Source organism: Astatotilapia calliptera, chromosome 4 (genome assembly GCF_964374335.1).
Source record: "Astatotilapia calliptera chromosome 4, fAstCal68.1, whole genome shotgun sequence".
Taxonomy (NCBI): domain Eukaryota; kingdom Metazoa; phylum Chordata; class Actinopteri; order Cichliformes; family Cichlidae; genus Astatotilapia; species Astatotilapia calliptera.
In genome coordinates this window covers 254339-277213 of record NC_137425.1, presented here as the reverse complement: position 1 = coordinate 277213, position 22875 = coordinate 254339, and the positions used below count along the sequence as shown (strand labels likewise).

Below are 22875 nucleotides of genomic sequence, written 5' to 3'. Positions count from 1 at the left end.
TTTAAGAAGAATCGCCCACCCAGGTCAAATGTGACATCACTATGAGACATTTGGAATCACCATATAGCATTATCATTTTATAAATAATGCCAACACTGTCAGGGGGCTGGGCCTGTGACCAATGTTCCCTCTAAGCTGCGCACATGTGCAATTGCGCACTGCTGGCGCGGTCTCTGCATACAGAAAATCTGCAGGACAGACGGAACAACTGACAGACAAAGTGTGGACTTTATACAGGGAGTGCAGAATTATTAGGCAAGTTGTATTTTTGAGGAATAATGTTATTATTGAACAACAACCATGTTCTCAATGAACCCAAAAAACTCATTAATATCAAAGCTGAATGTTTTTGGAAGTAGTTTTTAGTTTGTTTTTAGTTTTAGCTATTTTAGGGGGATATCTGTGTGTGCAGGTGACTATTGCTGTGCATAATTATTAGGCAACTTAACAAAAAACAAATATATACCCATTTCAATGATTTATTTTTACCAGTGACACCAATATAACATCTCCACATTCACAAATATACATTTCTGACATTCAAAAACAAAACAAAAACAAATCAGCGACCAATATAGCCACCTTTCTTTGCAAGGACACTCAAAAGCCTGCCATCCATGGATTCTGTCAGTGTTTTGATCTGTTCACCATCAACATTGCGTGCAGCAGCAACCACAGCCTCCCAGACACTGTTCAGAGAGGTGTACTGTTTTCCCTCCTTGTAAATCTCACATTTGATGATGGACCACAGGTTCTCAATGGGGTTCAGATCAGGTGAACAAGGAGGCCATGTCATTAGTTTTTCTTCTTTTATACCCTTTCTTGCCAGCCACGCTGTGGAGTACTTGGACGCGTGTGATGGAGCATTGTCCTGCATGAAAATCATGTTTTTCTTGAAGGATGCAGACTTCTTCCTGTACCACTGCTTGAAGAAGGTGTCTTCCAGAAACTGGCAGTAGGACTGGGAGTTGAGCTTGACTCCATCCTCAACCCGAAAAGGTCCCACAAGCTCATCTTTGATGATACCAGCCCAAACCAGTACTCCACCTCCACCTTGCTGGCGTCTGAGTGGGACTGGAGCTCTCTGCCCTTTACCAATCCAGCCACGGGCCCATCCATCTGGCCCATCAAGACTCACTCTCATTTCATCAGTCCATAAAACCTTAGAAAAACCAGTCTTGAGATATTTCTTGGCCCAGTCTTGACGTTTCAGCTTGTGTGTCTTGTTCAGTGGTGGTCGTCTTTCAGCCTTTCTTACCTTGGCCATGTCTCTGAGTATTGCACACCTTGTGCTTTTGGGCACTCCAGTGATGTTGCAGCTCTGAAATATGGCCAAACTGGTGGCAAGTGGCATCTTGGCAGCTGCACGCTTGACTTTTCTCAGTTCATGGGCAGTTATTTTGCGCCTTGGTTTTTCCACACGCTTCTTGCGACCCTGTTGACTATTTTGAATGAAACGCTTGATTGTTCGATGATCACGCTTCAGAAGCTTTGCAATTTTGAGACTGCTGCATCCCTCTGCAAGATATCTCACTATTTTTGACTTTTCTGAGCCTGTCAAGTCCTTCTTTTGACCCATTTTGCCAAAGGAAAGGACGTTGCCTAATAATTATGCACACCTGATATAGGGTGTTGATGTCATTAGACCACACCCCTTCTCATTACAGAGATGCACATCACCTAATATGCTTCATTGGTAGTAGGCTTTCGAGCCTAAACAGCTTGGAGTGAGACAACATGCATGAAGAGGATGATGTGGACAAAATACTCATTTGCCTAATAATTCTGCACTCCCTGTACCAGTTTTTAAATTGTGTTGATCGGACACGTAAAACCAGAGTTATGATAAAAATATCTGCAATGTTTGGTTTTCTTCCTGAATACTGTCGTTGTTTATATTTATATATATTTTTATAAGGAAAACGCCTTGGCTGCATTTTTAGGTAAACAGCTGCAAAAAACTTAGTTGTTTGTATAACTCAGTTACTTTTTTTAAGAAGTAACTATATAATTAATTGCCCAACATTGGTCATTATATCCTGTATTTTGCAGACAGAGTTACAGACTCTCTCCCAGACCACAGACTCATAATACAAGTCAGAGCTTTATAAAAGAAAGAAAGTTGTGTTTTCAAAATTGAAGTTCAAGTTATTTTTACTTCCAATAGTGTTAACATGCTGCACAGGTCATTAACAATTTTTTAAAGAAATTGTCATTGTAAGTGGGCTAAAGCAGTTAATTAAAAGTCGTCTAACATAAATGTAAATGCTGTAATTTGATTATTTTAATAACCATGTAACTTGGATGGATTCGATGCTGGCGTGACCACAATGACCACGCCTGCTGTCGCTCACAGTGGTCCAAGTGTCCGCTCAGGGAGTTTGTGCGTTCGCTCAGACACATGAAACATTAGAGGGAACATTGCCTGTGACCCAGCATTTTTATACTGAGAGAATGTTCTAGTGTTATTATTGTGAGCTGGTCCATCTCCTGGTTTCTTTTCCTGTCCTCTGTGTTTCACCTTTAGTTATGTCCGTGCTTTCGTCTGCTTTATCTACGTGTCTCTCGCGTGTCTCCCCAGTCTGTCATGTGTTTCATGTCTGTGTGTTGTCATGTCTACGTCCCATTACGTTTCCTTTTTTATTTTGAAGGGTCCAGTGTTTCCGTGTTCAGTGTGTTTATTTTTGCTTCCCCTGTGGCGTTCATGTTCATTTGTGTCGACTGTGTTTCCCAGGTGTTTCCACTTCTCTCATTACTCTTCTGTGTTTTTAAGTCCTCTGTCTCCCTCTGTTCGGGGTCGGGTCGACTGTTTGTATCAGGTCATCATGATTACGTTCATGCTGTGCTTCAGGTTCATGTTTCTTATCACAGTTTTTGCATGCACATGTTCTGATTCCTGTTCATGTACCATGTCATAGTTAGTTTTAGTTTATCCCAGTTTAGGTTTTAGTTTAGTTTTTCCCCAGCTCGCCTTGTTGTCTGTTTGACATCAGCCTTAATAAACGGCTCGCTTTTTTTATACTTTGTTTTCTCTGCCGTGTCTGCTTTTGGGTCCACGACACAACACCTCAGCTGCTCAGTCATGAAAAACACAGACAGCAAATTTTAAGCAGCTTCAAAGATAAAAGACATTTCATGAAAGTTTGACCTTATCTGACCTTGATGAAGAGGTCAGAGGTCACATGTGACATGATAATTTAAAGCTCTATACAATGACAGGAGCGTGGATGTATGTGTGTGGGGTGTCAGTAATTATAGCCGCTGACTCAGGTCGGTGCTTGTGATCCCACCAGACGCACCGCAGCGTGTTTCAGAAGCAGTGCTGCTAAAAATAGCAGCAGGTGTAATTTTCACCGCAGTCACGTCAGAGCAGGTGATGACAGGAAGGCAGAGCCAGGAGCAGAATCCAGGATAAACACTCCGGCGTGGTCTGCAGCGATGGAAGGTACAACAGTGTCAGAGACGTTCGTCTCACAGTCAGCTCAGACGCAGCGATGACTCCGACTCTGAGTCACAGAGCTCCATCAGGCGTCCATCCTCTGTCTGCCCGGCAGCACCCGGCAGGTGGAAACAGGTGGGACAACTCTCAACACATTGACTTTGCTGTGTGAAAATGCTGCATCGCTGCACTTCAGTACCTCTCAATACATTTTAAACTTAACCTGAATTATCAGACTGCTCAGGGCCAGGAAAACAAAAAATATACACGTTTAATCACTTTCTTTGCCCCCCCGAGTATAAATTCTAGATGTTCATCTAGAGTTTATACTCGGGGGGTTAAAGTAGGCTGTCTGAAGGTGCCTGTCAGCTGTGTTTGTGGTACCTTAGAATACAATTCAATTCAATTCAATTTTATTTATATAGCGCCAAATCACAACAAAAGTCGCCTCAAGGCGCTTCATAGATACAGAGAAAAACCCAACAATCATATGACCCCCTATGAGCAAGCACTTTGGCGACAGTGGGAAGGAAAAACTCCCTTTTAACAGGAAGAAACCTCCGGCAGAACCAGGCTCAGGGAGGGGCGGGGCCATCTGCTGCGACCGGTTGGTGTGAGAGAAGGAAGACAGGATAAAGACATGCTGTGGAAGAGAGACAGAGGTTAATAACAGATATGATTCAATGCAGAGAGGTCTATTAACACATAGTGAGTGAGAAAGGTGACTGGAAAGGAAACACCCAGTGCATCATGGGAATCCCCGGCAGCCTACGCCTATTGCAGCATAACTAAGGGAGGATTCAGGGTCACCTGGTCCAGCCCTAACTATATGCTTTAGCAAAAAGGAAAGTTTGAAGCCTAATCTTGAAAGTAGAGATAGTGTCTGTCTCCTGAATCCAAACTGGAAGCTGGTTCCACAGAAGAGGGGCCTGAAAACTGAAGGCTCTGCCTCCCATTCTACTTTTAAATACTCTAGGAACAACAAGTAGGCCTGCAGAGCGAGAGCGAAGTGCTCTAATAGGGTGATATGGTACTACAAGGTCATTAAGATAAGATGGGGCCTGATTATTTAAGACCTTGTATGTGAGGAGCAGGATTTTGAATTCTGGATTTAACAGGAAGCCAAAACAGGAGAAATCTGCTCTCTCTTTCTAGTCCCTGTCAGGACTCTTGCTGCAGCATTTTGGATCAGCTGAAGGCTTTTCAGCGAGTTTTTAGGACTTCCTGATAATAATGAATTACAGTCGTCCAGCCTGGAAGTAATAAATGCATGAACTAGTTTTTCAGCGTCACTCTGAGACAGGATATTTCTAATTTTAGAGATGTTGCACAAATGGAAGAACGCAGTCTTACATATGTGTTTAATATGTGCGTTGAAGGACATGTCCTGGTCAAAAATGACTCCAAGGTTCCTCACAGTGTTACTGGAGGCCAAGGTAATGCCATCCAGAGTAAGAATCTGCTTAGATACCATATTTCTAAGATTTTCAGGGCCGAGTACAATAACCTCAGTTTGATCTGAATTAAGAAGCAGAAAGTTAGCGGCCATCCAGGTCTTTATGTCTTTAAGACATTCCTGCAGTTTAACTCATTGGTGTGTGTTATCTGGCTTCATGGACAGGGGCAGAGACAGGTGAGAACTTTCCAGCGCTTGCGGTGAATTATCGCGAGGCCGCTGCCCTTCCCGGAGTTGCGAGGTATTAGATATAAACAAACTCAGATGGAGTGGAGTAATTAAGTGAAACAAAATCATTAGGCTGTTGCCTCGTTTCAGTCAGGCAAAAGAAAAATCCAACTTACGGTCCGAGAGGAGATCCTGGACGAGATGCCCCTTACCAGTAAGAGAGTGGATGATTAATAGACTGCAGTTGATGCTGGAATTACCATGTGTGACAGTAGGCTTAGCTGCCCTAACAAGGTGGACCAGCATGTTGTGGACAACACCCCGATCGGTTTTGCAGGGAGGATGACAAGTTTTGGACCAGATGGACACTATTGAGTTAGTGTCATTGGTATTGAGGTTTCGCTGGAACCCACGGTGGATGTACCTGCAGCGGGGCTTGAAAGCGATTGTACGTGTTTTGGTGTTTGTACGTGCTTTGTCTCTAGGGGCCACCGTAAATCTATTTTTATTTATTCACGCCACATAAAATGCAATAAAACAATTATAAAATACAAAAAGCAACTATTTAGATTTCAACTTTTAACTATTTAAATTTTCAGCTTTTTCTTTTAAACAAATTTAGAGTGAAACAACACAAAACACTGCAAACCACAACACAGTAAAATATAAATTAAAATGTGCAAAACAAAAAGAAGATGCACATTCTCTGTCATACAGGCCTGGCATGATTTTTGGGAGAATGTTTTCCTGCTTGGAACTGTATACATAGGATTCAGTGCATGAATAAACTTTCTGAATCCTTTATCATCCGCAACTGAAAATAGTTGTGGATGATTACTATACCTTTCTAATGTGACGTTGTTGTCCCTGCTCTCTTTCTCTCTCTCTCCCTCCCGCTCTGTTCCTGTGCTACTGCGAGTGTAACTACCGGCCCTCCCCCCTCCGCTCAGCGCAAAGCACAAGGCTCGCGTGCGGAGTGAAGCGGGAAAAAATGCGACAGAGAGAGGGAGGGTGAGAGAAAGAAAAAAAACACGGCTCCCAATAAGGAGCCGGCTCGCGTCGTTCACTTCAAAGGGTCGGCTCTAAGATCCATTTCGTTCGCAACCAACACATCACTAGTGCTTAGCTTGGTGCAGCAGCATGGGGTGCTGTGACTGTTTTAACCTCCTAGGACCTGTGTCCACATATGTGGACATCACATTTTGGGTTATTTAGACCAAACTACTCAATTTTGCTCTACAAGGGCCTGATATTCACTTACGAGGACATTATACTGCTACTGTTCTATCAAAATTTTAAACGAATATCCTCGTATGCGGCTCTTATTTTTCTTAAAAACAAAAATAAGGTAAAAAAAAAATCTGGTAATTCTTTGTTTTTACATTCATCGGGCCCCAATATGCCCAAATATCAAAGAGAAATTAAAAATGCATGCCGTGGAAGAGTTCGGGTCTTAGGAGGTTGAAGCTAAAAATGGGCAGAAAAGTCTCTGAAAAGTGTAGTAACTGTGATCAGCCTTTTACCATGAAGCTGCTTGTACAACAATGGTAGTGATTTTTCAGCAGGAAGTGGAGGATTTAGATCATTTCTGGCCATGTTGTTTCTGTTCATGTTCTGGACTGTGATTGGCTGCTGATTCAGAGGAACTCATTTTCAATGAAAGTGCCTATGTTGAGTCCCTGAATGCACCATAAGAACAAAAATCCATCGAACAAAAACTACCCAGCACATCTGAAGGGATTTATTCAGTCCTGGGTGCGGCCTCCATGGGTTCGTGTGGATTAGGATCCACGTAGTCTTGGTTGAACATGACGGTGTCGGCTCCCAATTTGAACCTGTGGATGGCAAGCAGGCTCTGCAGCACCTGCAGACACACAGCATGCATGTTAGGGGTTGTTAAAAGCAACCACAATAATCAGATAAAAATTAAGAGAAATCTCTGTGTAAGGCCCAGGTGGACGATAGATGATAACAAGTAAGACTGGTTTCTGAGTTTTACAGCTGGGGTGGACGAGGCTAAGCATCAGGCTTTCAAATGAATTAAAAGTCTGTCTGGGTATTTGGTTGATTAACCCTTTAAGACCTACCATAGAACCAAGTCCGCCAGAGCTTATATTATATTTTTACATGCTGTGGAGCCATTTTTTGGAGCATTTCAAGTTGCTATACATCAATACAACCATTATAGCCCACATTTTAATAATATGTCTGCATTAAGTGCATAGTAATTACATAAGTTGCAAAAAAGTGCAATAAACTACAAAAAAATTTAAAATCGTTTTTGTTTTTTTAACATATATTTCTAGTTAGAGAAATTTAAGAGGCTTATCCCTCAAAACTGTAAATACAAAAAAGTTGCACAAACTAGTTTCCCACCAAAGGAAATTTATTTTAAGTGTCTTCATAGTTTTATTTTTGAGATACACCAATTTTCATATACTGCAGGAAAAACGAAAAAATATATTATAGTGCAAATTTGCAAAATAACAGCATATGCATCAAAATAAAATATTTCCACCAGTGCAATATGAGTCCTAAGCATCCCAGAAACGACACAGAAAGTCATAAAGTCAAACATAACTTTTAAAAACACAAGTATAGGCTCATAAGGCCACGATGGTAAAAAAAAACTACATTTCCTCAAAATGACGTCACTTCCGGTTTCGGGCAGGTCATGCCGGACATGCGATAGTTCACGCTGATGGACGTAGGAAGTGTTACAAACAGCTGATCGGATCGGCAAAGCGTGTTTCTGGAATATTATGTTTTTGTTGCTGCAAGTGCTTTTTATGCAGTTTTTGCAAAGCTATATGTGGAAGGAAACTGTGACCGAGGACAAGCTGATGGCATAAGATGTAAGTACAACTCCTCCGGTTTTATATGCAAAAAAAATTATTGCGCTAGCTTACGTGGTTGCACTGCTACCGGGATTTTAAAATAGTTACGCAAAACAGAGCGTGTTCACTCCGACCGGCTCTAAAGGGTTAATAGGCTGGTGTGAAAAATTGCTGCCACACCTCCCCCTCGGCCTGTGCTTCGAGGTTTCTGGTAGTTAGAATGACTCGGGGGTGTTGATTCATTTAAACTAACATAATCATCCTGCTGCAAGCAGGTTTCTGTAAGGCAGAGTAAATCGATTTGTTGATCAATTATTAAGTCATGTACTAACAGAGACTTGGAGGAGAGAGACCTAATATTTAATAATCCACATTTCACTGTTTTACTCTTTGGTTCAGATGTGGATACTGTATTGTTCTTTCTTTGTGATTGTTTATGTTTAAGTTGTTTGTTGCTGGTTTTTAGTTACTTTGTCTGTTTGGGAGCTGACACAGTCTCTATGGAGATGGGTTTTTTTGGGGGGGGGGGATAGCAGGAGGAGAGAAGCTGCAGAGAGGCGTGTAAGACTGCAACTCTGCTTCCTGGTCCCAACTCTGGATAGTCATATTTTGGGGGGTTAAATAAATTTGTCCATATTTCTAGAAATGAGAGCTGCTCCATCCAAAGTGGGATGGATGCCATCTCTCCTAACAAGACCAGGTTTCCTCCAGGTTTGCCAATTATCTATGAAGCCCACATCATTTCTGGGACACCACTCAGACAGCCAGCAATTTAAGGAGAACATGTCTGTGAAGGTTCTCAGTCATCCAGGCCATCGTAGTCTAAGTAGCTGTCATGGTCCTGAGTCTGGGGACTGAGTGTTTTGTGTTTCTTTATATTATTTTATGTTCTTGTTTATTCTGTTATGTCTTGTTTAGGTTTGCTATGTGTTAAGAGTTTTGTTTTATGTCTGCCTATGTTCCCTCTGTCTGTCCATGGTGTCACTGTGTCTGCTCGTGAGTCTGTCTGTTAAGTTCAGTGTCTTGTCTGGTCCTCTGTGTCTGTAAGTTTCCTGTTTTATTCTGAAGGTCCTTGTCTTATGTGAGTGTGTTCAGTTTACAGTTCCCTTGCCATGTCAGCTGTGATTTCTCCGAGGTGTGTTCCTGTCCTGTCTCCCATCCCTTGATTACTGCTGCGTGTATTTAAGCCCTGTGTGTTCTCCTGCCTGTTGCTGGCTCGTCTGCGTTAATCTCCTCCGTCATCCTTAGTGGTTTCCCTGCGTCTGTCTGCATCTCTCTGTCCTTTTCCACGTTTGGTTATCATTTCATGGTTTGCTCTTTAGTTTTCCCAGTTTAGGTTTACCCAGTTCTGTTTTTCGCCACCCTTGCCTTGTATACTTTCCACCTCCTTTAATAAAGCTTCCCCACATCAGAAGTGCCTGCATTTTGGGTACTTTAACAATTCCACACAGCTCATCCTACGAGCCATGACAGGAGCTTGGAAAGAAAAGCGTCTGGACTTCTTTGAGTTGCTTGAAAACGTTTCACCTCTCATCCGAGAAGCTTCTTCAGTTCTAAGGTCAAATGGTGGAGAGTGCCAGATTTAAACCCAGTGGGAGTTTCCCCCCAAAGAGGGACAAAGGACCCCCTGATGATCCTCTAATCACATGAGCCAAGGTGTAAAAACGGGTGTGGGTCACATTCAGCCAGGGTTTCGGGTGAGCTCATTGTGAAACCTGGCCCCACCCTATCATGTGATTTCCTGAGGTCAGAAGGCCCAGGATGTGAGTAGGCGTTAAGGCGTCTGGGAAGGATCTCAAAACTGGATTATAGATGGCAGACAGTTGGTGTCGTAAGCCCCGCCTCTGTTCAAAGTCTTGTCCTGTGGAGGTGGCTCTTCTGTGTTGTGCCATGCACTTGTGAAGTGTCTGTTTGGTCTCTCCAATGTAGAGGTCTGGGCATTCCTCGCTGCACTGTACAGCATACACCACATTGTTAAGTTTGTGTTTAGGAGTTTTGTCTTTCGGGTGAGCCAGTTTTTGTCTGAGTGTGTTGCTGGGTCTGAAATACACTGGGATGTCGTGCTTGGAGAAAACTCTCCTGAGTTTCTCTGATACACCGGCTACATAGGGGATGACAGTGTTGTTGCGTCTGTCCTTCTTATCCTCCCTCGCTGGTGTCTGGTCTTCTTTTCTGTGCCTCTTTGCTGACTTTATAAATGCCCAATTAGGATAACCACATGTTTTAAGTGTTTCTTTTACATATAAAGGAAATCAGACCCAGATTTCAGACCCAGCAACACACTCAGACAGAAACTGTTTCATCCCAAACACAAAACTCCTAAACACAAACTTAACAATGTGGTGTATGCTGTACAGTGCAGCAAGGAATGCCCAGACCTCCCCAGACGCCTTAATGCCCACTCACATCCTGGGCCATCTGACCTCAGGAAATCACATAATAGAGTGGGGCCAGGTTTCAGGATGAGTCCACCCGAAACCCTGGCTGATTGTGACCCACACCCGTTTTCACACCTTGGATCATGTGATTAGGTAGAGGATCATCAGGGGGGTCCATTGTTCCTCTTTGGGGGGAAACTCCCACTGTGTTTAAATCTGGGACTCTCCACCATTTGACCTTAGAACTGAAGAAGCTTCTCGGATGAGAGGTGAAACATCTTCAAGCAACTCAAAGAAGTCCAGACGCTTTTCTTTCCAAGCTCCTTACATTAAGGAGAACATGCGGCTAAACATGTCACTCCTGGTCTGATTGGGGAGGGGACCAGGGAAAACTACAGAGTCCGACATTGTTTTGGCAAAGTTACACATGGATTCAATATTGATTTTAGTGACCTCCAATTGACATAACCAGGTGTTCCGTCAATCGGCCGACGTGAATTATGATTTTACTGAATTTACGTTTACCCTTAGCCAGCAGTTTTACATTTCCGCCAATGTCACCTGCTCTGGCCCCTGGAAGACAATTGACTATGGTTGCCGGTGTCTCTAGCTTCACATGTCTGAGAACAGAATCGCCAATTACCAGAGTTTGACCCCCGGTGGGTGTGTCACCAAGTGGGGAAAAACTGCTACATACATGAACAGGTTGGTGGTGTACCTGGAGCTTCTGTTTAAGACTATGCTTCTTCCTCACCGTCACCCAGCCGCCCTCTTTCCCCAGCTGCTTGGGGTCTGCCGAGGAACAGCTAGCAGGACCTACGCTGTCTTTGGGTGCACCGCCTGCAGGGGCCTGGCTAGCTACAGGTGTATCAAGGGTGCAAAGCCGAGTCTCCAATTCAGTGATCTTAGCCTCCAGAGCTGCAAATATGCTACATTTGTTACAAGTATCCTTACTGCTAAAGGAGGCAGAGGAGTAACTAAACATCTGACACAATGAGCAGGAAAGTTCAGGAGGGACAGGTGAATAGGCCATGCTGCTAGCGACTTCGCTATGAGCTAAGCTAAGCTAGTAAAACTCAAAAGAGGCAGAGAGTGAATACTGTGAATGTAAATTAGCGAGTGAATGCACAGAGAGTGAGCTTTGGATAAAGCATGTTCCACTGTTACCTTCTCCCTCCACATCTCGTCCAGCTCTTCTCTGAGCCCTTGGTATTTCTCCTGCTTCTCGTGTTCCTTCTTTCTGATGTTGCTGTCATTCGGAACCGCTACATCGATCACTACAGCCGTCTTCTGATGTTTGTCTACCACCACTATGTCCGGTTGGTTAGCCACCACCATTTTGTCTGTCTGTATCTCGAAGTCCCACAGGATATTAGCTCGTCATTCTCCACCACCCTTGGGGGCATCTCCCATTTTGACCTCGGGACTTCCAGGTTATACTCGGCACAGATGTTCCTGTACACTATGCCGGCCACTTGGTTATGGCGTTCCATGTATGCCCTGCCTGCTAGCATCTTGCACCCTGCTGTTATGTGCTGGATTGTCTCTGGGGCATCTTTACACAGCCTGCACCTGGGGTCTTGCCTGGTGTGATAGCCTCTATGGATCTTGTGCTCAGAGCTGCTTCCCGTGCTGCCATAATTAGTGCCTCTGTGCTGTCTTTCAGTCCAGCTTTGTCCAGCCACTGGTAGGATTTCTGGAGGTCCTCTATCTGTCTTCTGTCTGGTACATGCCATATAGTGGCCTGTCCTTCCACGATGGCTCCTCCTCTTTCTTGGGTTTCTGCTGCCTGAGGTATTCACTGAGCACACAATTGGTTGGGGCCATCTTCCTGATGTACTTATGGATGTTTGTTGTGTCATCCTGGACCGTGGTGCTGACACTCACCAGTCCCCGGCCTCCTTCCTTCTGCTTAGCGTACAGCCTCAGGCTGCTGGACTTGGGGTGAAACCCTCCATGCGTGGTCAGGAGCTTCCTGGTCTTGATGTCAGTGGCTTCCATTTCCTCCTTTGGCCAGCTTAATATCCCAGCAGGATCAGTGGCAGGGAATAGGTGTTGATTGCCCAGATCTTGTTGTTACCGTTCAGCTGACTCTTCAGGACTTGCCTGACCCTCTGCAGGCAGTGATTGCCCGTTTGCCTGTGGGATTCTCAGGTACTTGTAGGTATCCTCCATGTCCGCTCATTTCTGATTGCCCTTTCCTCTCTTCGATACTATCCAACTATACTCCATGAGTACATCAGGAAGATGGCCACAACTGACCATCTGTTCAGTGAATACCGAAGAAAGAAACAGGAGAAAGAAAAGAAGCAAGGGGTAATAGGAGGGGCCATCATGGAAGGACAGCCCACTGCACGGAATGTACCACCGGCAGGTGGCTGACATCCAGAATCCTACCAGTGGCTGGACAAGGGAATTATGTGGTTACAGTTGCTCCAAGACAATACAAGTAACAGACTGAACTAAATACTGCAATATATTACAAAGTTTAAAAATTAAAAGAAATAGCTCAAATATACAAATAACTCAATTATAAATATCTAGAATATTACAGAGGAGCACAAGATCCATAGAGGCTGGGGTCTATCACACCAAGACCCCAGGTGCAGGCTGTGTAAAGATGCCCCAGAGACAATCCAGCACATAACAGCAGGGTGCAAGATGCTAGCAGGCAAGGCATACATGGAACGCCATAACCAAGTGGCCGGCATAGTGTACAGGAACATCTGTGCCGAGTATAACCTGGAAGTCCCGAGGTCAAAATGGGAGATGCCCCCAAGGGTGGTGGAGAATGACCGAGCTAAGATCCTGTGGGACTTCCAGATACAGACCGACAAAATGGTGGTGGCTAACCAACCGGACATAGTGGTGGTAGACAAACAGAAGAAGACGGCCGTAGTGATCGATGTAGCGGTTCAAATGACAGCAATATCAGGAAGAAGGAACACGAGAAGCTGGAGAAATACCAAGGGCTCAGAGAAGAGCTCGAGAGGATGTGGAGGGTGAAGGTAACGGTGGTCCCCGTGGTAATCGGAGCACTAGGTGCGGTGACTCCCAAGCTAGGCGAGTGGCTCCAGCAGATCCCGGGAACAACATCGGAGATCTCTGTCCAGAAGAGCGCAGTCCTGGGAACAGCTAAGATACTGTGCAGGACCCTCAAGCTCCCAGGCCTCTGGTAGAGGACCCGAGCCTGAAGGATAAACCACCCGCAGGGGCGTGCTGGGTGTTTATATATATATATATATATATATATATATATATATATATATATATATATATATATATATATATATATATATATATATTAGTGCTGTCAAAATTATTGCGTTAATTGTTAAGATCAACGCGAAATGTTTAATGCATTAAAAAAATTTTACGCTGATTTTGTTTTTTTATTAATTTCCTGTAATCTAAGACCTTTAAATTCATGAGCACCTCTGGAGGAGGGGGCAACAGTGTGCTATGCTGGCGTTTGGCCTGACAGAAATGATTAGAAGAAGAAGAAGAAGTGACACCATGCTACTATCTAGCTAACACTAGCTAACACACGCAAGCATGGACGAGGGCGGACTTTTGGGTGGAAAGTTTCTCTTTAAGAAGTTGCCTGATGGCTTGTTGGACAAAACGAGAGTAAGATGCACAATTTGCAAAGCTGAATTCAAGTACCACAGAAGCAGTTCATCACTGGCGTATCACCTGAGAGCAAAACACCCAACTGAATCCACCTCTACGGGACCTCGCCAGTCTACGCTTCAGGAGTATGGTGCTTGTGGACGAATAACAAAAAATGTGAGAGAAAAGGTAACCAATTCCTTGGTTGTTTGGATAGCTAAAAACTGCCGACCAGTTAGCATAGTAGAAGATGATGGACTGAGAGAAGTCATTCGTGCTGCATCAGGAGATGAGTGTTACAATCTGCCCTCGAGAGGAACCATTGTGTCGAGACTGCACACTTTGTATGGGGACCAGAGGGCTCAGCAGTCCAGCAAGCTTGTGCAAGTAAGGAATGTCGCTCTCACCGGAGACCACTGGACTTCGGTGAACAACGATAATTACTTGGGGGTCATGGCGCATTTTATTGATAACGACTGGACTATGCAATCGTTTGCACTAACAGTGAGTAAAACTGAAGAGAGACACTATGCTGAGGCGTGTGCTGACCATTTTCTGAATGTTGCAAACGAATGGAAAATCAAGGACAAGGTAACCACGCTTGGCACCGACAGTGCTCGTAACATGGTTGCAGCCGCCAGACTACTTCCATTTGAACACATGCCCTGCATGGCCCACATTCTGCAAAGAACGGTCACAGTTTCTCTTAATGACAGCGCATTTGAAAGGGCTCTGGCCAAATGTCGCAAGATTGTTGGACATTTTAAGCATAGTCCAGCAAACGCTCAGGAATTAAAGGCACAGCAAGCTGCACATGGACATCAAACAGAACCGCTTGTTCAGGACGTTCCAACAAGATGGAACTCCACCCTAGAGATGATCAAGCGGATCCAGAGAAACAAATTTGGGCTGACCACCATCCTGACTCAACAAAACAGCAAGGTGACTATGTTGACTGACCAGGAGCTTGACAGACTGCAAAAGCTGGAGGAACTACTGGAACCTTGCAGGTAAATCATTTTGTTTCTCATGATTGTGTGTCTATCTTTGCATTCTAGCTTTGTTTTCAAGTATGTTCTCCACCTCCACCTCTCTGTGTATTTTCATATGTAGTTTTTATGTTTGTCTCTGTGTGATTAATAGAAAAATACAGACTTGATCTTTCTATTGCAGATATGTTACCGAACTGCTGGGAGGAGAGCGGTATGTCTCTTGTTCCATGGTGTTGCCAGCCTTGTGTCATTTGTTCAGGATTATGGAGCCCTCAGATGATGACCCAGTCTACGTTTTGAGGTTTAAGAAGATTTTTACCACAGACCTAGCTCAGCCGAGGGACAGCAACAATCTCACATGGCTGAAGATCGCTACTGCCCTTGATCCCAGGTTTAAAGATCTTAAATGCCTTTCCAAAGATGAAAGAAGAGAGGTGTGGGCATCAGTACATGACCTTCTGATGTCAGAGACGGATGCACACCAACCATCTGCTCAGACAACAGAGGAACCCTCACCAAAGAAGAGCAAGATGTCCATCTGCTTGCTGGGTTCTCCTGATTCAGATAAAGAGGAAGAGGAAGATGCTATAGACTGCTGTCTGAATCTGTACAAAGCAGAGCCCAAAATTGACATAGGAGAGTGTCCACTACAGTGGTGGTTAAAGAGAGAAGGAGCACATGCCAGGCTGGCACCTATTGCACGCAAGTACCTGTCAACCCCTGCAACCACAGTGCCTTGTGAGAGATTATTCTCACTCTCAGGTCACATCATTCAAAAGAAGCGTGCTTCTTTGTCATCAGACAATGTAAACAGAATAGTCTGCCTCAGTAACTGGCTGAGTGCAAAGAAGGACTAATCCAGATTGCTCCTTTGAAGTGAAAAATGTTCAACATTCTGGGTTTTCAGCTGTGTCTTTTTGTGTTTTAAATACTGAGTTTTGTGCACCCTTTATTGTTATGATATTCACTTTAACCTGTAGGCCTGGGTTCAGTCACTGTTGATGGCCTTAAAGGTTTTTTGTAAGTTTTCACTGTGTTAAAGATTGATGAAAACTATTAAAATTCTCTTTGAATTTCAGCATACATTCTTTGTGTTTATTCTGCATTTACTTCATTGTGTTGCATAAATGTCTGTTACAATCTTAAAATATAAAGAATAAAAAAAATGTAATTGGAGCCAGGCTATTAATAAAGTAATTGAGATTAATCGCAATTAATAACAGAAAATTGTAAGATTAGTTAGTTAATTTTTTTTAATCTATTGACAGCACTAATATATATATATATTTATTAGGGGTGCAACAATACTCGTATCGATATTGAACCGTTCGATACAGTGCTTTCGGTTCGGTACGCATATGTATCGAACAATACAAAATTTTTAATTTATTTTATCAACTTTCCTTCTGACGATGCTGTCTGTGTTGAGCGCTCAGTGGATCTGCGCTCGACAGTGCAGCCTAGGCGGAGTAGTCGAACGCAGATTCACTGAGCGCAGGGCAAGCTAGCGAGACAGAAGTTAAGCTCTGCTTGCAACATGGCAAATTGAACCTCCCTCACCCTCATTCAGATCTGGCGTTTGGAATTATTTTGGTTTTCATGTGACGTATGACCCTGAAGGTAAGCGCGTCATGGACAAAAGTAAAACAGTATGTTGGATGTGCCATGCAATGCTCAATTATATTGGTGGGAACTAGTGCGTTAGTGCAGTTAGCTCGTTAACGTGTTGGCCGTCCAACCCCCATGCACGGGGCGATCCGCGGTAGCTCGTTAACGGAGATTTGCCGTGTTGTCGCGTTAACGTCATTTCAGATTAACGCTGATAGCACTAGTGGGAACACAACGAATATGACTGCACATTTACTCCGACATCATCCTAGTGCAAAGACAAAAACAACAAGCAGCATGCTACAAACTTTACCCGAGTCATTTAGACAGCCGTTAGCACATGATTCTCCTTATGGGGACCTGATATGTTTAATATGCTGCTGAGAATATTGCCCAGAAGAAGCGTATAGTATAGCTTTTATTTTGAAAGAGCCATTTCTCTGTAATAAACTCTCTTTTCCAAAGATGAGTGATTTCTCCATCAGATAGATTTATTTTTTTATTACTCTGTTATTTCAGCAACATTAAATTTAAAAACTGTACTTTTGAGTTAAAATATATATTTATAATTTTAATAAATGAGAAATTAAAAAGGCATGAACCTTTTTTTTTCTATCGAAAAAATATCAAACTGTGATTTGTCTGACTGTATTCTTTTTCCTTTTTTTTAATATTTATTCTTGTTCATCGGGCGATCGTGGCTCAAGAGTTGGGAGTTCGCCTTGTAATCGGAAGGTTGCCGGTTCGAGTCCCGGCTTGGAGAGTCTCGGCCGTTGTGTCCTTGGGCAAGACACTTCACCTGTTGCCAACTGGTGGTGGTCAGAGGGCCCGGTGGTGCCAGTGTCCGGCAGCCTCACCTCTGTCAGTGCGCCCCAGGGTGGCTGTGGCTACAATGTAGCTGCCATCACCAGTGTGTGAATGTGTGGATGACTGGATGTGTAAAGCGCTTTGGGGTCCTTAGGGACTAGTAAAGCGCTATATAAATACAGGCCATTTACCATTGTTCTGTTCATTGCACATGTTATAAGGACAATAAAGATATTCTGATTCCATTACTGAAGCAGCGTGGAATCACCCTGACAGAGGACAAAAGGCAGAAACATCCAAACAGGAGCTTTGAATGTCCTTCTGGAAGCCTGGAGAGCTATTTCTGAAGATCCTCGTAGAGATGAGAGAGTTGCTTAGAGCGTTCAGATGGAGCTGAAGGATGAAGCTGCTCACACCAACTATTCACTTTCAAGCTCGTTAGAATCATTCAAACTCATTTACTGTATTCCACATACGTTTGCACAGGTTTCAATAAATCACCGCATCTATTCTTAGCTATCCTAAGAATGACTCAAGAGTTTTGCTTAGTACAGTAAGTTTGTTCTTTAGTGTTGCACATAAACCCGACCAGGTGACAGCCAGCAGCAGGGAGCAGTCCATTGTCTCTCCATGGACCATGCTTCTACTTTTAATATGTTAATCTTAATGTCACTTTATTAGATCTTCATACACCAAAGTACATGGTGATATCACATCACACACAACGACATCACTGAAAAAAGAAAACGCACAACATAGTTCATGAATGACTCAGTTACCGCAGCGACAGTAAGGCACTTAGAATAAGAGTTCAGACTGAGCTATGAGGAGGAAACAGAAAGCACATGAAGGCTCGCCCCTGATTAGCTAAAAGAGACAAGTCAAGTAAGGTTTGAGTTTCAGGCAAGAGGAGAGCTGAACAGTTTGTTGTATTCTTCCTCAAAGGAGACTCTCTTCAGACGCTCCAGAGACAGCAGAGTGAGACCGCCCTACATACAACACGTCACATCACATGACATAAGGCACATCACATGACATGGGACACAACACACATACGACAACACAGACAGAAGGAAACAGAATCATATGAGTTGTTTGTTACATGTACACAACATATCTTATACATGTGCAAGGGTTTAAATATTTCTAAATAAACGTGTTTGTGCAGTAGTCTGACCAGCAGGTGGCAGCAGTGGAAGCCTTCACATACTTACCCAGGTGAAGATGGAAAAGAAGGAGAAAACAATGGTTGCTCTGGCTGCGTCGGCTCCTTCGTTCAGAGGATTGTCCTCTTTTTTAGAGACCTGCCACTGATTGGCCAGAAAACAGAAGCCCACAAACCAGATGAAGGCCCATAGAGCTGCACACAGCACGGAGGAACCACATTTAACAAAATGCACAAAACACACGTGCCTAATCCCACCGACTACAAAGCACAGGAGATGGACACTCACCTGACACTACAATGTCAGCCATGACGGCCTTCTTCCTGTCCTTCACGCCGCTGATCTGGGGGAAGTAAACATCCAGTGCTAGGAAAGCAGCGCTGCATAGGAACCCCAATGTTCCCATGGTGATGCCATAGTTGCAGGCGTTCTGGTTGCGGTTGAAGATGCAATACGGCTCCACCTCCTCTGGCCTGTTGACATAGCCCTCGTTAGCAACGCAGCCGAGGATGACGATGGAGAAGAGCTGGAGCGAGGAAGTAAAGTTTATTAATGAGCAAGTTTAAACACAGCTTTTACTGATCAAAGTGTACTGACCTTGTTAGAATGTAATTTTATATTTAAGGCTATATATCTCATAATTTGTTCGTTTTGCCTCTGAAAACACTACATCCACATGAACAGGATTTGGTATGGTAACGAGAGTGTCATCTCCACATAAGGAGATGTCTAGAAAGGCGCAGAGGAAGAAACATGAGCTGACGTCAGATGTCAAGGCCACGCTCAACAGTTTTGACCAATCACGTTAACGTTCTGTTTCTGTGACCCGCAGTAACACTGTTTACTGGCTGGGTGTGGGGCTCTTTCTTTCTTTTGGGTCTCCTGAGTGACCAAAGAGACACAGCAGCCATTTTTATCTTGAACCTTTATCTGCTTAATATTCTTTTTTATAAATGCACTTTGAGCATATTTGTCTTCTCTCTCAAAAATAAACCCAACAACCTATAAACATGCATGAAATTACATATTACATGAAAAAGCAAACTCAGACACGGAACCATTACCAGGCCATCAACAGAGGACAGCAGGGGGCAGACAGAGTTTCAGCGGGAACAGCCAATGGGAGATCAGTGGCTCAAAGAGAGAAATGGTGGATTCTTTGAGGCACACAGAATGTCTTTTTCCATGGCCTCTCCGAACTCCTCCCACACAGGAGTTTTTGCGTCGGCCACTGCCCAAGCCGCTTTCTGCTAGGCCTGTCGGTACCTATCGACTGCTTTCGAAGTCCCACAGGCTAACCGAGCTCCATACAGCTCCTTCTGCATGATGGACTCCACCACCTTGTGGATGCAGCTCAGTGCAGCAGCTCCAGCAATGTGCTGAACATGGTCCATTTGGACTCAATGTCCTCAGTCTGCCTTGGAATGCTGTCAAAGCTTTACTGGAAGACGGAGGTGAAGATTCTGTGGACTGGGGTCTCTCCCAAGCAAAATCTCGGGTGTGGGAGGAGTTTGGTGAGACAATGAAAAAAAAAAAAAAACTGGAACATAAAAAAACCCAAATCTATTAGCAGCAACCAACCAACCCAGTGATGTCACACTGTGCTGTAACACAAGATGGCACTAATCACGGTTTAAAAATGTTAAGCACTTATTTTTTAGATCCAGCAGGGTTATCTATGTCAGTTTTTGAGAGCAGGACTCCTTGGTGTGAATTTGCTTTCATCAGAGATAGCAAAGTAGGAACATTCTTTATTTAAGTAGAAGTACGGCAGCACCATTGCTGGAGCTGCTGTACTTCTACTCGAGCTGCTGGAGTATTTTGAACCTGTGTTAAAAAATACTCCAGTAAAAGTTTAAGTACTGAAGCAACTTTTTTACTCAAGTAAAAGTTTAGGTTTAAAGTACAGATTTAACAACACTTCCATGTGAGCTTTAAATGAGCATCCTTCCTGTGACTCTAAGCTCTCTGCTTCCTCTCCTCCTTTCTTATCTGTCTCCATCTCTGAGTGAACGTAGCTCTCTGTCTTTTCTGTCCCTGACAAATAAGCAGCTGGACGTTAGCTGCAACACACTGTGGGACAAACTACACGCACACAGTTTGTGTGTTTGCTGATGTTTGTTGAGCTGCTTTGATTTGATTTGACAGTGTTTGAGGTGAGCTGAGAACACTTTATCATCCGTGGTATCAGTCAGAATCAGCTTTCTATTTTAACCTGACTATTATGTGAGTAGCAGGTCACTGTTAACAGTTTCGGTGCTATGAATGGCTCTGAGGCCCGACTGAAACAGTTCCTGTTTCTCGCCTGAGCTGGGACCCGACTGCTGTTGTAAAATGAAAGTTAACTTAGCAACAGGACGGTATGTCCTTGGCATCAAGGTTTGATGTTTTTGTGCCATGGCTGGATTCTGGAAGCAGAGTGGGCATGATCACATGCAGTCTGATGACTTCCTCAAAGAAAGCACTGCAGTCATTAAAAATGCTATCAACACAGCGCAGCTCGAGTGGATACACGGCTCCTGTCACACTTTAATACATTTATACAAAGACAATCACAGTTTTGGAGAGTGTTTTATTTGTGGTCCTTGAATAGCGTCTGTAGATCTGTAATAAAGGAAGGTTTTCAGCTTTTAAACAATCAATCATGTACAGCTGGACCTAACAGAGCTCCATGTGACCTTTAACCAGCAAGCAGCTGTTACCCTGCAGCATACACCTCCCAGCTCCACAATTACCTCTTCCATCCTGTGCTATGGAGGCGTGGAGGACTGCATGTTTCTATCCAATCATGGCAGTCTCTCTCCTGAGCTGTCCAATCAGAGTGGCTGCAGAGTCAAACAGTGAGGTTTTGTTTGAGCAGTCTTGTGTTGAGCCCCAGGAATTTTAACACCAATCTCATGACTGAATCACAAAGGACTCTCAGGACCCAGCAGCCAGTAAAGTGACAGCTGACCCCAAACAGAGAGAGAACCGACCAGAACCAGAGCCCCTCAGTCACACATTAACACAAAGGCTGATCACTTAAACATCAGAACAGGCAGACATTTGTGAAGATGCTGATCTCCTGAAGTTTTACTTCCATCATCTCTCAGGTCAGAGGCACATCAGAGGAGGATGGACATCAGCAGACCAGATGGACCCAGACTCACCTGAACTGGATCAGAACGACAGATCTAAGAGGTTCTGTCAAACCTCAGACTTCATTCAGAATTCGGACAATTCGGGACTCCATTTAAATTTTTTCTGCCTCACTTTGCTGGATTTACTCTAACCTGTCAGACATTCATCCCCCTGCTGGAGGGAGCTTAAAACACGTGTTGGGGAACATGTGGGGCATGTTTTGAGAGGAAGGCATTCAGGGAGGGGGCCAGGCACCAGCGCGGATGTGAGACTGTGCGTTCAGCAGATGAGACTCTGAGAGAACGTGAACTCACCTGAACGCTCTAAGATAAAACAGGTGAGCCTGTCACATGACACCACAGCTTCTTGGATCTGATTGGATGGCACCGTGAGACCTCTCAGGTTTGTCCATAACACTAATGATTGGTTTGTTTAGAGACCCATCTATGACATAATTATGACATCACAGGACTTACCCAGCACAGGATCCTAACGACAGTCTGCGGCTGCCTGATGAAGGTCGCAGGGTCGAACGCTCCGCCGGCCTTCCCCGCCCCGTACGCCTGGAAACCATCCATCCACTTCCTCTTCCTCAGACCACTGCAGTCCACCCCAACCCTCCAGAACCCAGCCAAGTCCAGTTAGTCGCAAACAGACTGGTTCCAGTTCACTGCATCAGGACAGGCCCAGTCAGGCCAGTAGGCTCAGTTGGTTTGGGTGTGCCTCTCTCTTCTTCTTCTCTGCTGTTATAAACTACTCTGTAATCTGTAGTAATCCTCTTCATCCTCCCTCACTGCACAACAGCCTTTAGCCCCCCCCGCACCGACTCACAGGGTGGCCACTGCTGCACCAATCAGAGGAAGCGGCCACAGCTATCCAACCATAGTGAAGGAGGCGTTACTCTGCCTGAGAGGAGGAGCTGCCTGTGAGGCAGAACTCAGGGTGGAAAACTACTCATGTCTGTCTCCTCTTTCCTTCCTTCCTTCCTTCCCAGTAGCTTTGTAAATCCCAGTGATTAGAGGTTTGCAGTGATGAACTCACAGACCGGGATATCATGGCGGCGGCTCTGAGGAAGACCTCCCATCTTCATTGTCCAGTCTGGAGATCAACCATCAGCTTGATTGTCCCTGATGGTGTGGTTGAGGGGTGGGGGGTAGCTGTGACCCCTGTGAAGGCCTCATTAATTAAAAGTACATCTGCAGAGCAACATCTGCTCCTAACCCTAACACCTCACTGAGCTCCATTCCTGACCTGAGTACAGCCCAGCCCCAGACCATCACCCACTGAAACAT

At 44.3% G+C, this 22875-nt stretch overlaps 2 protein-coding genes across 4 annotated transcripts; one reads left to right on the top strand and one right to left on the bottom strand.

Moving 5' to 3' along the window:
- Positions 1–465: 465 nt before the first annotated feature.
- On the bottom strand, positions 466–22679 carry syngr1a (synaptogyrin 1a). 3 transcript variants are annotated; one of them, XM_026163784.2, is made up of 5 exons: positions 22060–22679; positions 18752–18989; positions 18512–18657; positions 6786–6927; positions 466–4082 (listed from the first exon to the last, which is right to left on the bottom strand). In XM_026163784.2, the coding sequence occupies exons 1-4, from the start codon at positions 22159–22161 to the stop codon at positions 6805–6807; spliced, it is 609 nt and encodes a 202-aa protein (XP_026019569.2). In that variant the 5' UTR covers positions 22162–22679; the 3' UTR covers positions 466–4082; positions 6786–6804. The 3 variants fall into 3 exon arrangements, with proteins under 3 accessions (XP_026019569.2, XP_080156115.1, XP_026019570.2); XM_026163785.2 differs by lacking the exons at positions 466–4082; positions 6786–6927 and adding an exon at positions 17955–18286 and having other exon boundaries at positions 22060–22659; XM_080299989.1 differs by lacking the exons at positions 18512–18657; positions 18752–18989; positions 22060–22679 and having other exon boundaries at positions 6587–6794.
- Positions 13592–16170, top strand: LOC113020100 (E3 SUMO-protein ligase ZBED1-like). The gene is made up of 2 exons (XM_026163782.2): positions 13592–14900; positions 15064–16170. The coding sequence occupies exons 1-2, from the start codon at positions 13834–13836 to the stop codon at positions 15737–15739; spliced, it is 1743 nt and encodes a 580-aa protein (XP_026019567.2). The 5' UTR covers positions 13592–13833; the 3' UTR covers positions 15740–16170.
- Positions 22680–22875: the final 196 nt, after the last annotated feature.